We start from the raw sequence: 15,074 nt of genomic DNA on the forward strand, positions 1-15,074 counted from the left end.
GCAGTTTCTTTCTTTTTTTTTTTTTTTTTTTAAGTTGTGATTGTTGCCTTGCTCTTCTCTCCAGCTGGTTCTGCCTCCCAGCTTTGAAGAACTTCTTTATCATTTAGCCCTGGCAGGCAGAACTTCTCTGACTTCTGGCCTCACTTTCAGAAGGGGAGTTGGATAACCATAAATGCTCAGGTTAGATGTGTTGGGTTCAGGTGATTATTTCTGTTAAGGATTTGGAGTCACCTGTTTTCCTCTCTGGCTGTTGCTTGGAGAAAATAGTATGCATGAAAGATAATAATGGAGAACCACTTTAATTAATAGCTGGTCAAACACCTAATGCAGGGCTTACTATGCATGAGCTCGACTTCTATTACACAGTAACCCTGGCCCTACATAAATTTGGTTCTTAGAACATTTCAGACTCTGACCCACAAAATTAGTCACAAGCCACAGTTAGCTAAGGGTTGGAGAAAAGCATAGGAGGTGGCAAGAAGGAGGAGCACCTCTCCCCAGCAGTTTTCCTAATGGCTCTAATTCAAGCAGCAGCTAAAGAAGGACACGGACTCAAAGGTCATGTTGCCCTAACAGCAACCAAACTTGAATAACAGAGAGAACTTCAGAGATCAGCAGGTGCAACTCCCCTTCATCACGTAAATGAAGTCCAGGAACGCTAAATGTTCCACCTGCAGCCACATAGAACCAGCACGCTTTCATCTGTCAACACAGACTTCCTCCTACTCTACTATACGGACTCAAAGTGCTCTGGAATTTTAGATGCTGCTTTTTCTGTTGACACACATTACCATTTAAGTTAAAGATGTACAAAATAATGATCTGACTTACATCTATCATGAAACGATTATCACAATAACTACAATAACTTTGGTGAACATCTATCATCTCTTATGTGCTCAGTTGCTTAGTCATGCTCGACTCTTTGCCTATGGACTGTGGCCTGCCAGGCTCTCTGTCCATGGGATTTTCCAGGCAAGAATACTGGAGTGGGTTTCTATTTCCTCCTCCAGAGGATCTTCCTAGCCCATAGATCAAACCCATGTCTCCTGTGTGTCCTGCATTGTCAGGCAGATTCTTCATCACTGCACCAACTGGGAAGCCCCATCATCTCTTATAGATACAACATAAAATATTACTTTCCTTGTGATGAGAACTCTTAGGGTTTACTCTCTTGATAACTGTCATATATAATGTATAATAGGAAACTCCAGTACTTTAGCCACCTCATGGGAAGAGTTGACTCATTGGAAAAGACTCTGATGCTGGGAGGGATTGGGGGCAGGAGGAGAAGGGGATGACAGAGGATGAGATGGCTGGATGGCATCACCGACTCGATGGACGTGAGTCTGGGTGAACTCTGGGAGGTGGTGATGGACAGGGAGGCCTGGCGTGCTGCGATTCATGGGGTCGTAAAGAATCAGACAGGACTGAGTGACTGAACTGAGTGCTAACTTTGGTGAACAAAGTTATATTTTTATAACTTTTATAACTTTTTAGTTTTATATTTATGATTTTGTATATAATGTCCCTAGTAATTATTCATCTTATAACTGTAAGTTTGTACCTTTGTACCTTTTGACTGTCTTCATCCAATTCCTCCTCCTCCTCCTATCCTTGGGTAACCACAAATCTGATCTTTTTCTATGAGTTTGTTTTTGAAATATAATTGAACTATAACACTGTGTTAGTTCCTGATACACAACATAGTGATTCAATATTTTTATGCATTTCTAAATGATCACCATGATAAGTCTAGTTACCATCTATCATCGTACAAAGTTATTACATAATTATTGACTATATTTTTCTCACTGTACACTTCACTCCTGAGACTCACTTAGTTTGCACCTGGAAGTTTGTATCTCTTAATATCCCTCATCTATTAATATATTGCTTTTAAACAAGAAGTTCTTCCTTCCTGAAGTTTTGGTATTATTTTATATCCTTCTATATAGGTTACTGGGCCTTGGCTTCTTTAACTGAAATAGGATTTTCCCGTTACATTAGTTGTGTTTTAACGTGTTCTGAACACAAATAACTATTTTTAATCTTCAAAAATAGTTTTTTTTTTCTTGCTTCTAGAGTTCTCCCTATTGTCAGGCTCCCAGCTCCTAAGCTGCCAGCCTCATTTTTTGTTTTTGCCTTCAACCTACTCAGTTTCTTTCAGAAAGCACATAGTTTTAAGGGATATTACTTTTTGAATTTTCTGAAGCCTGAGAGTCAAGAGAACAGATTTTATTAATGTTGACTCAACTGAGTGATGTAAAGATTTATAAAACTAAGTGGTTATGTTGTCTTTAAATGCATGCATGTAATTTCAATTAGAGTTACTTTCATCTCATAAAGGAGATATTAAATTTTGAGTGGGTGGAGGGTTTGACAGAAAAAAGAAAGGAAAACAACCATCTTCTCTTCCAAATGACATTTTTTTTTGCTTTCAAAGGTACATTTTCGAAATAACACTGTGAACATCCAAAGGGTGAGGCAGGAGGCATTTTCCAGAGATCCAGTTGAATAGAGAAATCCATAAATTTCATCCCATGTTGATAAGCATTTGGACCCAAAGGAACATTTGCTCAAAATGCCTGAGGCAGCTGCCACATCTCTCACAAACACTGCTTCTAAGTCAACGTTCTGCTTATTCTGATTCTGCCAGAAGAGGATCCTCATTCTAATGCCAATATCTCTTTAGTGATTTTTACACACTTCATAACTCTTTGTTCTTTAAAGGAGATTGGCCTAGCACAGGTTATCTGAAGGAATAATTTGCATTCCCTTCATGGATCCCAGCCCTGTCATCATGGCAAAGGGGCTCGCATAACTCAATGGAACTATGAGCCATGATATGCAGGGCCACCCAAGGCTAAAGGTTCATAGTGAAGAGTTCTGACAAAATGGGTCCGCGGGAGGAGGAAATACCAACCCACTCCACTATGTTTTTGCCACGAGAACCCCATGAACGGTATGATTCTCAAAATCCTTCGAGCTAGGTTTTAGCAATACATGGACTGAAAACTTCCAGATGTACAAGCTATGTTTAGAAAAGGCAGAGGAGCCAGAGATCAAATTGGCAACATTTGTTGGATCATGGAGAAAGCAAGGGAATTCCAGAAAAACATCTATTTCTGCTGCATTGACTACACTAAAGTCTTTGACTGTGTGTATGAATCACAACACACTGTGGAAAATTCTTAAAGAGATGGCAATACCAGACCACCTTCCCTGCCTCCTGAGAAACTGGTATGCAGGTCAAGAAGCAACAGTTAGAACCAGCTATGGAACAACTGATTGGTTCAAAATTGGGAAAGGAAGACATCAAGGTTGTATATTGTAACCTTGCTTATTTAACTTAGATCCAGAGTACATCATGTAAAATGCTGGACTGGATGAATCACAGCTGGAATCAAGATTGCTGAGAGAAATATCAACAACCTCAGATATGCAGATGATACCACCCTAATGGCAAAAAGTAAAGAAGGACTAAAGAGTCTCTTGATGAGGGTGAAAGGGGAGACTGAAAAATCTGGCTTAAAACACAACAATAAAGAGACTAATGAAAGGTTGTTGCTGAACCACAAAAGACGCTGGGATTCTTGGCATCCAGAGGAGAAGAATTCAGTCTGGGGCCAGAGACGAGGCTTGGCTGCTCAGAGCTTTTGTGTAATAAAGTTTTATTAAAGCATATAAGAGATAGAGAAAGCTTCTGACATAGACATCAGAAGGGGCAGAAAGAGTGCCCCCTCGCTAGTGTTAGCAATGGAGTTATATACTTTTTAATTAGTTATTACAGTGAATCAAAAGAATGTCTGGAGGTTATAAATACCTTACTAGGCTCACTCCCATAATTTACATTTTAAGATAACAGGATTAGCCAGGTTTTTTCCCAGAAACTGTCCTCAAGCAAGATACATTATTGTTATATAATCCTAAGGAATGTAGAGGAAAAAAAAGGTTTGTCCTTTCCTCTACCTTGAGAATTCCAGACCCCTCTCTCCTTGGGGACCCCCAGACTTCTTATCAACCTGCCTAGGAATTGACTCTCTCACTAAGATGATGGCATCTGGTCTTATCACTTCATGGCAAATAGTGGAAGCAGTGACAGATTTTATTTTCTTGGGCACCATAATCACCATGGATGATGACTACAGCCATGAAATTAAAAGATGCTTGCTCCTTGGAAGAAAAGCTATGACAAACTTAGGCAGTGCATTGAAAAGCAGAGACATCACTTTGCCAACGAAAGTACATACAGTCAAAGCAATGGTTTTTCTATTAGTCATGTACTCCAGCTGTGATTCATAAAGAAGACTGAGTGTCAAAGAATTGATGATTTCAGATTGTGGTGCTGGAGAAGACTCTTGAGTATCCCTTGGACAGCAAGGATATCAAACCAGTCTATCCTAAAGGAAATCAACCCTGAATATTCATTGGAAGGACTGATGCTGAAGCTGAAGTTCTAATATTTTGGCCACCTGATGCGAAGAGCCAACGCATTGGAAAAGACCCTGATGCTGGGAAAGATTGAAGGCAAAGGGAGAAGGGGGCGGTAAAGGGTAGAATGGCTTGATAGTGTCACTGACTCAATGGACATAAATTTGATCAAACTTTGGTAGATAGTGGAGGACAGAAGAGCCTGGCGTGCTGCAGTTCATGGGGTCACAAAGAGTCAGACATGACTTAGCTATTAAACAACAACAAAAATAATTTGCATGACAATATATGAGATGGTTTAACAGAAGCTACTGCTACAAGGGACACACTGAATGGTGACACCCTGGGGCCATCATACTGCTGTGATTTTGCTTAATGGGGATCCATTGCAACCCTTATTCCAGACAGAGAATTCCCTTTTCTATCAAAAGGAGTTAAATATATTCTTTGTCATGGCAGCTACATGGTAGAGAACACAGAAGCAGGTGGCAACTAGACACTAAGAGAAAGACAACCAGATAGCTTGGGCCCCCACAAATATATAGAGAAAAAACCTCACATGGAAGGTGGCCAACCAGCCAGGGTGTGCACCTTCTTGGAAATAAAGCTGATAAGGACAGTGCTTAGAGTCAATGTGGAACAAGTTCCGTGAACAGAGTGTGTTTGTAAATAGCAACACAGAGCCTAATACAAGAAGGTGCTAGGTCAGCGTAGACTAGCTCAGAATAGAGATAATTTTCACACAAGCCACAGCTAGATGGTTCCTTCTTTTGTGTCATGGGGTCAGAATCTCTCTGCACAGCCCTTATAAGAATTATAAGCCATTTGTGTCTGAAGAATCAAAACTTTTTCTCTCCCTTTTACCCCACTGACTTTCTAAGGAGGACCTGTCTGCCTGCTGGGTTCTGAAGGATGATGGGTGGAAACTGCAATAGGATTGGGGAACTAGCGGGATTTCATATCGATCAGAGAGGAACCCCCTGGTCAGAGGACAGAATAGATGCAGAAAGGACAGGGGGCACTGGCTGTTCCCAGGCCCCGAGTCAACACCCAGGGACACAGAGCAGGCTGGGTCTGGGTGACACTCATGACTTGTCATGCGTCATCTCTACTTTCAACTTCCGAGCATTAAAGCCAGAATGACACTAGGACTTTGAGGCTTGCCTATTATCTTTTAAAATGTTAATGTATATATATGAGTGTAAATAAGAAAGTAAACTTCTTCATCTCTTGAGTCAGAAAAATTCAGTGGTGTGCTAGAGTCTTTCTTATCAGAGGTCAACTCTAGGGCCCCTGAGCAGGAGTGCTCTTTCCCTGCCAGCACAGATAGAATGTAATTTGCAGGATGCTCCATCACAAGCTATGATGATGTGAGTGTGTCAGTGGTGGGTTTGTTGTGTCACTTGTGTTCCAGAAGCAATTTCTAATGATCCTCATTTTAACACCTTGGGAACAAACCTCATCTCCTATTGTTCCTTACATAGACACATTGCCATGTTTGAGGGTACGCAGACATACATACCTGCTGGTGGAGTACAGAAATCCAGTAGTACCAGATAGCTGGGGCCAGTCAAGCTCATTGGTAAGAGCTATTGGTAAATTGAGGAAGGATTTCTAAAGGAAAAACAAGGTAGTAATTATCAAAATGGTCACTAGCTTTCAACAGGCAGTAAGGTTGTCTATTGCTCAGGCATTGCCCTCTGCCTGTCTCTCTCTCACCTTGTTAATCTCTTTAAGGGACTTTGCATTTAAAGCATATGCCTCTTAAGGTTAACCATCATCAGAAAATTCACAGAGATCAGCATTCACTCTTAAACTGGCTTCCATTCAGCTCCTGTGAAAGATGTAGAAGCATGGCATCTCATACTCATCCCTCATTTGAGAGGGATGCTTCAGGACATGGGTAAACTTTCAACTATTTAATTTCTGAGATTTTCTCCATTTTTAAGGTTGGGTAATCAGAAAATTGATCGTCTGAAAACTAATAATACTCAAGCCTCCAGCAAAAATACCTTCCCTGAGTTCACAGCTATGCCTTCAGTTATTAAGATGGTGTCTCCTGACATCCTTGGGTGGGCGGGGGTTCTTAGACACCTTTGCAAAATCTTATGGTTCCTTTTCTCATGAAGATGCACATATACTCTTGTGATTTTGAGGGGTTCACAGAACTCCTACAACTCTTGCACAGCCTCCTGTTCAGGAACTCCTGACATGGAATTCTAATTCTAATTTAAACTAGAATTCCTTTGAACCACATTCTATGACTTATGCAAAATCACAAAAGAAAAATGTTGCTAGCTATGTCTCCTGATTGTTCCTTAATATAGATGATATCTGGGATAAACCCCTTCTCTAGTCTAATTCCTAGAAAAAGCTCATCTAGAATAATGTGTTTGGAATAGGCTTACCAGATTTAGCAAATAAAAATGCAAGTGCTCAGTTAAATTTGAATTCTATAAACAAAATGTGGTATACATATTCAACAGGATACTACTGAATCTTAAAGCGAAAGTGAAAGTGTTAGTTGCTCAGTCTGACTCTTTGTGACCGCATGAACTGCAGTATGCCAGGCTCCTCTGTCTATGGAATTCTCCAGGCAAGGATACTGGAGTGGTTAGCCATTCCCTTCCCCAAGGGATCTTCCTGATCCAGGGATCCAACCTGGGTCTCTTGCATTGTAAGCAGATTCTTTACCATTTGAGCCACCAGAGAACCCCATTCAATCTTAAAAAAGAAGGAAATTCTGATACATGCTACAATATGGATGAATCTTGAGGAAATTATGCTAAGTAAAAGAAGCCAGTTTAAAAAAAAAAACAACTCTTGCACGATTCTATTTGTATGAGGTATCATGTGTGTGTGCACAGTTGCTAACCAGGGATTGAATATGAGGTATTCAGTTCAGTTCAGTTCAGTTCAGTCGCTCAGTCGTGTCTGACTCTTTGCAACCCCATGAATCGCAGCACGCCAGGCCTCCCTGTCTATCACCAACTCCCAGAGTTCACTCATAACTTTCCTTCCAAGCAGTAAGCATCTTTTAATTTCATGGCTGCAGTCACCATCTGCAGCAATTTTGGAGCCCAAAAAAATAAAGTGTGACACTGCTTCCACTGTTTCCCCATCTACTTCCCATGAAGTGATGGGACCAGATGCCCTGATCTTAGTTTTCTGAATGTTGAGCTTTAAACCAACTTTTTCACTCTCCTCTTTCACTTTCATCAAGAGGCTCTTTAGCTCCTCTTCACTTTCTGCCATAAGGGTGGTGTCATCTGCATATCTGAGGTTATTGATATTTCTCCTGGCAATCTTGATTCCAGCTTGTGCTTCTTCCAGCCCAGCGTTTCTCATGATGTACTCTGCATAGAAGTTAAATAAGCAGGGTGACAATATACAGCCTTGACGTACTCCTTTTCCTATTTGGAACCAGTCTGTTGTTCCATGTTCAGTTCTAACTGTTGCTTCCTGACCTGCATATAGGTTTCTCAAGAGGCAGGTCAGGTGGTCTGGTATTAGGGGTTCTTATAAGAAGAGGAAGAAGGGACATGGGTACTGGACAAAGGCCATGTGATGATGAAGGCAGAGACTGGAGTGATGTTTTCACAAGTCAAGGAACACGAAGGATTGCCATCACCAGAAGCTAGAAAAGAGGCACAGGACAGATTCTCTGTCAGATCCCTTAGGAGGAATCATCCTGCTAATATCCTGATCTCCAACTTCTAGCCTACAGAACTATGAGAATAAATTTCTGTGGTTTTAAGCCACCCAATTTGTGGTGCTGTGCTGTGGTAGCCCTAGGAAATGATGACATGGCCTGAACTGGACAATTTGCTTATAGTTCTCATGAGGGTCCAAGATGTAAACCCTTCTCATTCACACACAGTGGTTATCCCATGCTGTCCTTCCCTTTTTCCCATGGTTCTGTGAACTTCCTTCACTCCCTTTTCCTCAATCATCTTCTCCTTGTACATGCCAATCCCAAGGTCCCCAGTGTTGTTATTATTCTGAGTGCTATTTGCAGCACAAGTGGAGGCTGGAAGTGGGTGGGAGGTGGTTGGGAAGGATGGCTTCTTGGAATACAACTGTATTTGTTATGGTGTTCTTGCCTAGAGAATCCCAGGGACAGAGGAGCCTGTTGGGCTGCCGTCTATGGGGTCGCACAGAGTCGGACATGACTGACGTGACTTAGCAGCAGCAGCAGCTGTGTCAAAGGAGCAGAAACTAACTCATGGAGGCTCCCAATAAGTCTCCACAGTGGATGGAATTCCAGCAACTGATACTTTGTCCCCTCTTGGCAGGAAGCACCCACCACTTTCTGCTCTAAACTCCACCATTACCATGACTGAGCTACTCTCTCTTTTAGTTTCTGTTTCTCCTGACACTAAAATAAAATTCTTTCTCTGCTTTTTCATCTCATTTTTTCCCTAGGTCTTTCTGCTTATAATATATGTTTGCTGTAGGATTTGAGAATATTCAATTCTACTGGAAAAGACAAGAAAAACAAATAGAGTGGATGAAACTCATAAGATGTGTTAAGATAGTGAGGAAGCAAGTGGTTTGTGAAATGCAGGCAGAATTTATGAGCTGTGCTAAGTAAGTTAGCAGCCTGTAAAAACACATTAAAACTCTAAGAATGACACAATACACCCCCACATTACTCTATCACCATTTCTTCAGTCATCTGCACAATGAAAACCCAGATTTTGAAAACTGAGTATGGAACTGGGCTTCTGATTCTGGGTGGGTCTGCTTTCTCTTCCGAAGAAGGTAGTAGGCAAGAACTCTTCAAACATAGGGTGGTATGTCTGATATCCTCTGCAACCTGGAATAATAATGTCAGGGATGGTAGTTCTGACGTGTGCTAGCAGAGTAGGGGAGGGAGTCTGTTCTAGGAACCAGGAGATCTGATTTCTATGTCTGACTCTACAAATTCAGTACAATTTCATGATTTGGATATGACATACTGGAAATGGGTTCCATACTCCATGCAGCCCCCATTCTCAATTAGAAGTGGGTAAAAAAACTTTATCTTCCTGGTTGAGGCAGAAAGGATGTTGAGAAAGGAAATGGCCAGCAAAGCTATCTTGAGAAGGGAGGGTGGTCTCCGTTCCCCAGTATTATCCCAGTTGTTCTCTCTGGATCAACCTGAAAAAATGGTCTCAACTACCTTGGAGAATCCTGGACTCTGCTGCTCTCCAGGAAGCCCTCCCTCACCAGTCCTGGAATTATCCCCATCAGGAGTGGAGAGCGGCTGGTGCTGAATTGCCACTGGGATCAGGGTGGGTGTGTGTGCATCCCACAGCTGGAGCCCTGAAAGGCCCAGGAAGGTCACCTGTATAGGCATATCCTGATTACTTGATTAACTTTGAAATAATGCAAATCTGTGTTTTCCTGGTCTAATAATTCAGACTTCATTGATGGTGTTATGGCAAGGCTTTACTACTACTAGCTGTGCAAAAGTCAGGAAAATACAGCTTTACTAGTGTTCCTGTTCTGATATTGCTGACTATTAGCCTATCTACTTCAACAAGACTGTTGGGAGGATCAAGACAGCATCATATTTAGAGGATGGATCACCTACCATCTCTCTTTCCAAGTGGGTTGTTTCTGGTTTTAAGAAGAATAAAGTTTATTGCCAGAAATAATAGAAAATATTTGAGCAGACAAATGGAAACCTCACATATTTTTTTCTTCCTTAGTAAATTTGGTAGATAAAAATGAAAAGTAACAGCCATTAATAGCAAAGGTTTTATAGACCCTAGCATAAAGAGAATGTTTAAGTCATATCACATTAAACACTAAAAGCCTTATTCACGCAACATTATACTCAAGATATTTCAGGCACTTAAGGCAGGAAAAATGCAAATTAAGATCTCCCTCATCAACTCTTGCTTATTCCTCTGGAGCATTATGTTCTCAGGAAACTCATCTTAAGTGTACCTTAAATGTACATATGTGGAAAGACTTAATATTTACCAAGAAAAAATTTCCAAACTTGTAAACAGCACCAGAAACTCAGTGAGTATTAAATCAACTACTGCATTGCTTCAAATTTTCTTCTGACTTTATCAATGACATAAAAATGTTTTATATCATAACTGGCAAGTGTATAGCATTTTTGTGTAATATTTTCACTTAACATTACTTTGTGTGTATTTCCATACTTTGAGAAACCTTACTGGTTCTCATTTTAATTAATCTTAGTATGTATAATACTTTGGGTTTGGGAATATTTTAAGCCCTAGCTTCAATAAGCAACTTATACTTTCATTTCATAAAGCCATCTTAGAAGAGAGAAAGAGAATAATGGCATCCATCACCCATATATCTGGTTCTGCCAGCCTTTCAATGACTAAGGGAATATTCTTGCTACCTTTATTTTACTGTTTACATTTGAGCCCTCCCCATCCAGCAAGGCTTTGCACAGAGTATTCTTTAAAAAAACAAACAAACAAACAAAAACCCTCTTAACTGAGTTAGACCTAAATTGACTATTTTTGAAAAGTACAAAATCACATGGAGAAATCTGTAGCTAACTGCTATTTGAAAAAGATACCGAAGATATCATCAACAGTTAAACAAGTCTTTTTAAAAATTTATTTCCGAGGAACTAAATTCTCAGAGCAAACAGGTTTGTTGTTGGTCTTTTGATAATGGAGTGAGAGTCTCAAGACCTGGGAATCAGAGACAATAGCTCTATCTGTCTAGCATTTGAGACCACGGGGCTCCAGGTCCTGTTTGGTCTGCCGTTATTTCATCTGTCCCGCAGGTGGCATAGGTGAGGTTCTTCCCGTGCTTTACGCCTTTCGATCCCACTGTGCTACTGAACTGCCTCCTGCCTTCTCAGGAAGGTCCTTCCTCACTGCCCCTCCTCTGCACCTCCCCCCACACAACCCTAGTGCCTTTTTCTTACAGGAATACCGAATCTATGAAACTTGACGGGTCTTCCTTGACTCTCACACACACTTTCTTCTTCTGGTCCCATTCTTTAGGCTTTGCTTTGTGCATAAATCTGAGAAATGGGCTATTTCCTGCCATCTCAGTAAACAGGGATTTCACAGTCATCAGGGACTGCAGCTCTCCTGTGTCAGCTGGTGAGCCCTGAGGAAACTCAGGAAGGAAAAGAATACCTGCCATCTAGCAGCCATCAGGCTACAACTACACCCTAAGGTGAGCCCTGAGGAAACTCAGAATGTGGAAACACAGGATACAGCCCCAGTTAGCTGAGGTGCATGTCAAAACAAAGATTTTAGTGAGCCCAGACCCTTACATCTTCCCATATATAGAAAAGTGCTAAATTCCTTAACTTGGAATATCTGGTTTTCTTTAACTAACAATAATCTTATGATGTTCTGACTACCTGCTCTTTGCTGCAAAGCTCCTGTGTATACTCATTCCCTCCTTTCCTCCTTGGAGCAGTTTCTCAGAGCTATCTAAAATACTGTCTCTCATTTTGCCCCAAATAAAATTTAACTTGCAACTCTCACATTGTGCATTTTTAAAAGTCAACAAATCTTATAAACTAATGTACACCCATTTTTGGTGCTTGAATGTGCTGTTTCTCAGATACCTTTTGCAATTTAAACCAGAGTGGGGAAGGGAACTAATCTCAAGTTCCCCTTATGTGCCAGGCACTGAGACAGGAAACTTATGAAAATTGTTCAACCTTATGGAACCACTCTGTGAGGCAGGGATTAGTTTTTCTTCCTCTCTTTCTCCTCTCTCTATTCCACACATGCTTTTTGAATAACTATCATTATCAGATGCTGAATATTACCTCTTAAAATGAACAAGTACCCAGGTCTCATATGAATAGCAGTGAATTAAATAACCATGCTTTATCCCAATCAAAGATACTGAAAAAGGGCCTCTTAAATGGCACCCCCCACCCCCATCACTGGTTCCAGTCTGAGGGAGATTTTTGTATTTTCTGTTAGTGAATCCCTTACACTGGGCAGTGGGGCCCAGAAAAACTACTGTGAACAGAATTTAGAGGGAGTTTGGACAACTCCCAAATCACAGAGCTGGTAAATAGTAGAGGCTGGGATTTGAACCCAGGTTCTGGTGGAACAGGGGCTTCTCTGACAGCTCAGCTGATAAAGAATCCACCTGCAATGCAGGAGACCTGGGTTTGATCCCTGGGTTGGGAAGATCCTCTAGGGAAGGGAAAGGCTACCCACTTCAGTATTCTGGCCTGGAGAATTTCATGGACATGGCTTTTCATAGCCTTCTTGTATCTGATCCTTTCTTTTCTTTTTAGCTGCCAGATCTCCTAGAATCACAGCGTTAGCTAGCTGGATTTGCTAGGTGTTGAAAATGAAGCCTCCTGCTGAGGAATGGTCTTTCAGATGCTGTTTCAGGTAAAAAGTTGAAAAATCTATACATAACTCTAGAGTTGCCTCCAACTTTTCCTCCTCTGTCTCTTTTATGGAAGCCATGCATAACTTATGAAGAATGCAGAATAAGTATTTTGCAGATAAATATTGAAATTATATGTGGACCCTACATAGACACCTCTGTAAACACCCCATTCACATTCCCAGAGCCTGTTCTGGCCTGACACAGGCTGAGGAAAGACAGCCACAGGGAAAGAACAGAGCATTCTGCTGCTCTGGAGGTTTATCTTCCAGAGCGACCTGGCAGTTGAAGTTCTGGGAGAAAAAGGAGAGGACATTTCATCAGGTTTCTGCCTCTGTAGTTGCAGGTGTAACTAGAGCAACAGCACTGTTCATGCAGCCAATGTTTTATATAGACAACTTCAAGAACGTAGTGTAACTTTGAGTTAGATTTGCAAACTTTAGAATTTCATGTGCAGTGGGATAAGGCTATTGTCAAAGTCCCTGTGGCCCTATCATTCATTAAAGAGTAGAGAGAGACAAAAAAGAGAGAGAGAGATTGAGAAATGCAGCAAGTGCCAGCCTGACATTCTGTCTAGAGGGGCACAGAAAATAAATACTTCCCAGCTGGGTAACCTGGAAGACTTTCCTTAACTCCTCTGTGTCTCAGTCCCTTGTCTATAGAATGGACAAATAACAGCACCTGTATCATTGGAAGGTTGAGAGGATTAGAAAAGATAACCTACACCTAAAGTTTAGAATTGTAAATGCTCAATAAAAGCTAGCTGTTAGTGTTATCGACAAGAAAGAAGGTCAGGGTAATAGAAAGGATACCTATTCCACATGTGGATATTTAGAGAAGGAATCTTAAAAGAAGTGTTATCCAATGTAAGCCCTGTAAGGGTAGTAAGAGGAAGCCAGTCAAAGAGGGGGAGGGGCAAAAGAGTTTAAACATTTGCTATGCCATATGCTTCAGGTGGCTCAGTGGTAAAGAATCTGCCTGCCAAGCAGGAGGTGCAGGTTTGATCCCTGGGTTGAGAAGATCCCCTGGAGAAGGAAATGGCTAAACCAACTCCAGTATTCTAACCTGGAAAATCCTATGGACAAAGGAACTTGGTGGGCTACAGTCCATGGGGTTGCAAAGAGTTGAACACAACTTAGCAACTAAACAACAACAATATCATATGGAAAGTCACAAAGCTAAATTCATCATATTATATACACAGAAGACCAGTAAACCACCCTCCCCAACCAACCCCAAACACCAAGTGTGCCAGTTTCCTATTGCTATATAACAAATTACCTCTAAATTCAGCAGTCTACAACATACTATATATAAGCAGATCAGTAACAATAATTTCTCTGCTCCTGGGATGACATCTATTCAATGCACATTTAAACTTCAACTTGAGCTAAATAAGTAATTTTCAGGGAGGAGGTATAGCATTTCATCTTTAACCCTATGCCAGTCCAGAAACTTATGGGGGCAGTGAAGATATAGTCAAACAAAGAATTCTAGAAAATATGACCGGTAAATATAAAGAGGACAGTATGGTAGGCAACAATTTTTCATCATTTTGCCTGAAAATAGCTCTTTTTATTTTTTTATTTTTACCTCATCAGCTCCTCATAGTCTTTTCCTTTTCCCTTTTCTATTATTTATCGTTTAAGCTCTAACCCCATGATTTATTTATTCGATGAATGAATGGAGGGATGCATTTATCTAAGTGCCCCATATCCAGTGAAAATGCATTGTGTAGCTGAACTTTTCATACAGAATTAAATTCTTTCCATCACCATTTTATAACTTCCCCAGTGGCTCAGTTGGTAAAGAGTCTGCTTGTAATGTGCGAGATTTGGATTTGATCCTTGGGTTGAGAAGATCCCTGGAGGAGGAAATGGCAACCCACTCCAGTGTTCTTGCCTGGAGAATTCCATGGACAGAGGAGCTTGGTGGGCTATAGTCCATGGGGTTGCAAAGAGTCTGACATGACTGAGTGACTAACTTACACTTTCACTTTCATCATCATTTCCAGAGGGACTGGAGAACTATATCCAAATTCATAAAAGTGAGAAAACAAGAGTTCAAAATGTCATGTTCTTACACAAAGATAATTGCAAATCAATCTTTTGTGGGGCAAATGAAAAAAATTCTTTCACAAACAGAAAAAACAACTCCTCTAAGGGCCAGGAACAGATAACAATGAATGAATATTATAAAAGTCCAGTCTTCAGATACCATCACTGGATTTTCTAAAAGTTTGGTCATTTCTGAAGCAGTCAGGCTGCCATTTGTCTTGGTGCGGG

The 15,074-nt window shown here is 40.9% G+C and overlaps 1 protein-coding gene across 2 annotated transcripts in view; it reads right to left on the reverse strand.

The window, feature by feature from the left end:
- The window catches only part of AOAH (acyloxyacyl hydrolase (neutrophil)), a 189,970-nt gene that overhangs the window by 77,153 nt on the left and 97,743 nt on the right, over positions 1–15,074 (reverse strand). For both annotated transcript variants that reach the window (XM_010831159.1, XM_010831158.1), the window contains exon 13: positions 5,957–6,048. In XM_010831159.1, coding sequence (XP_010829461.1) covers positions 5,957–6,048 — 92 coding nt within the window. The remainder of the gene's footprint in view (positions 1–5,956; positions 6,049–15,074) is intronic.

Source organism: Bison bison, unplaced genomic scaffold, assembly GCF_000754665.1.
Source record: "Bison bison bison isolate TAMUID 2011002044 unplaced genomic scaffold, Bison_UMD1.0 scf7180017864525, whole genome shotgun sequence".
In the NCBI taxonomy this organism is placed as follows: Eukaryota; Metazoa; Chordata; class Mammalia; order Artiodactyla; family Bovidae; genus Bison; species Bison bison.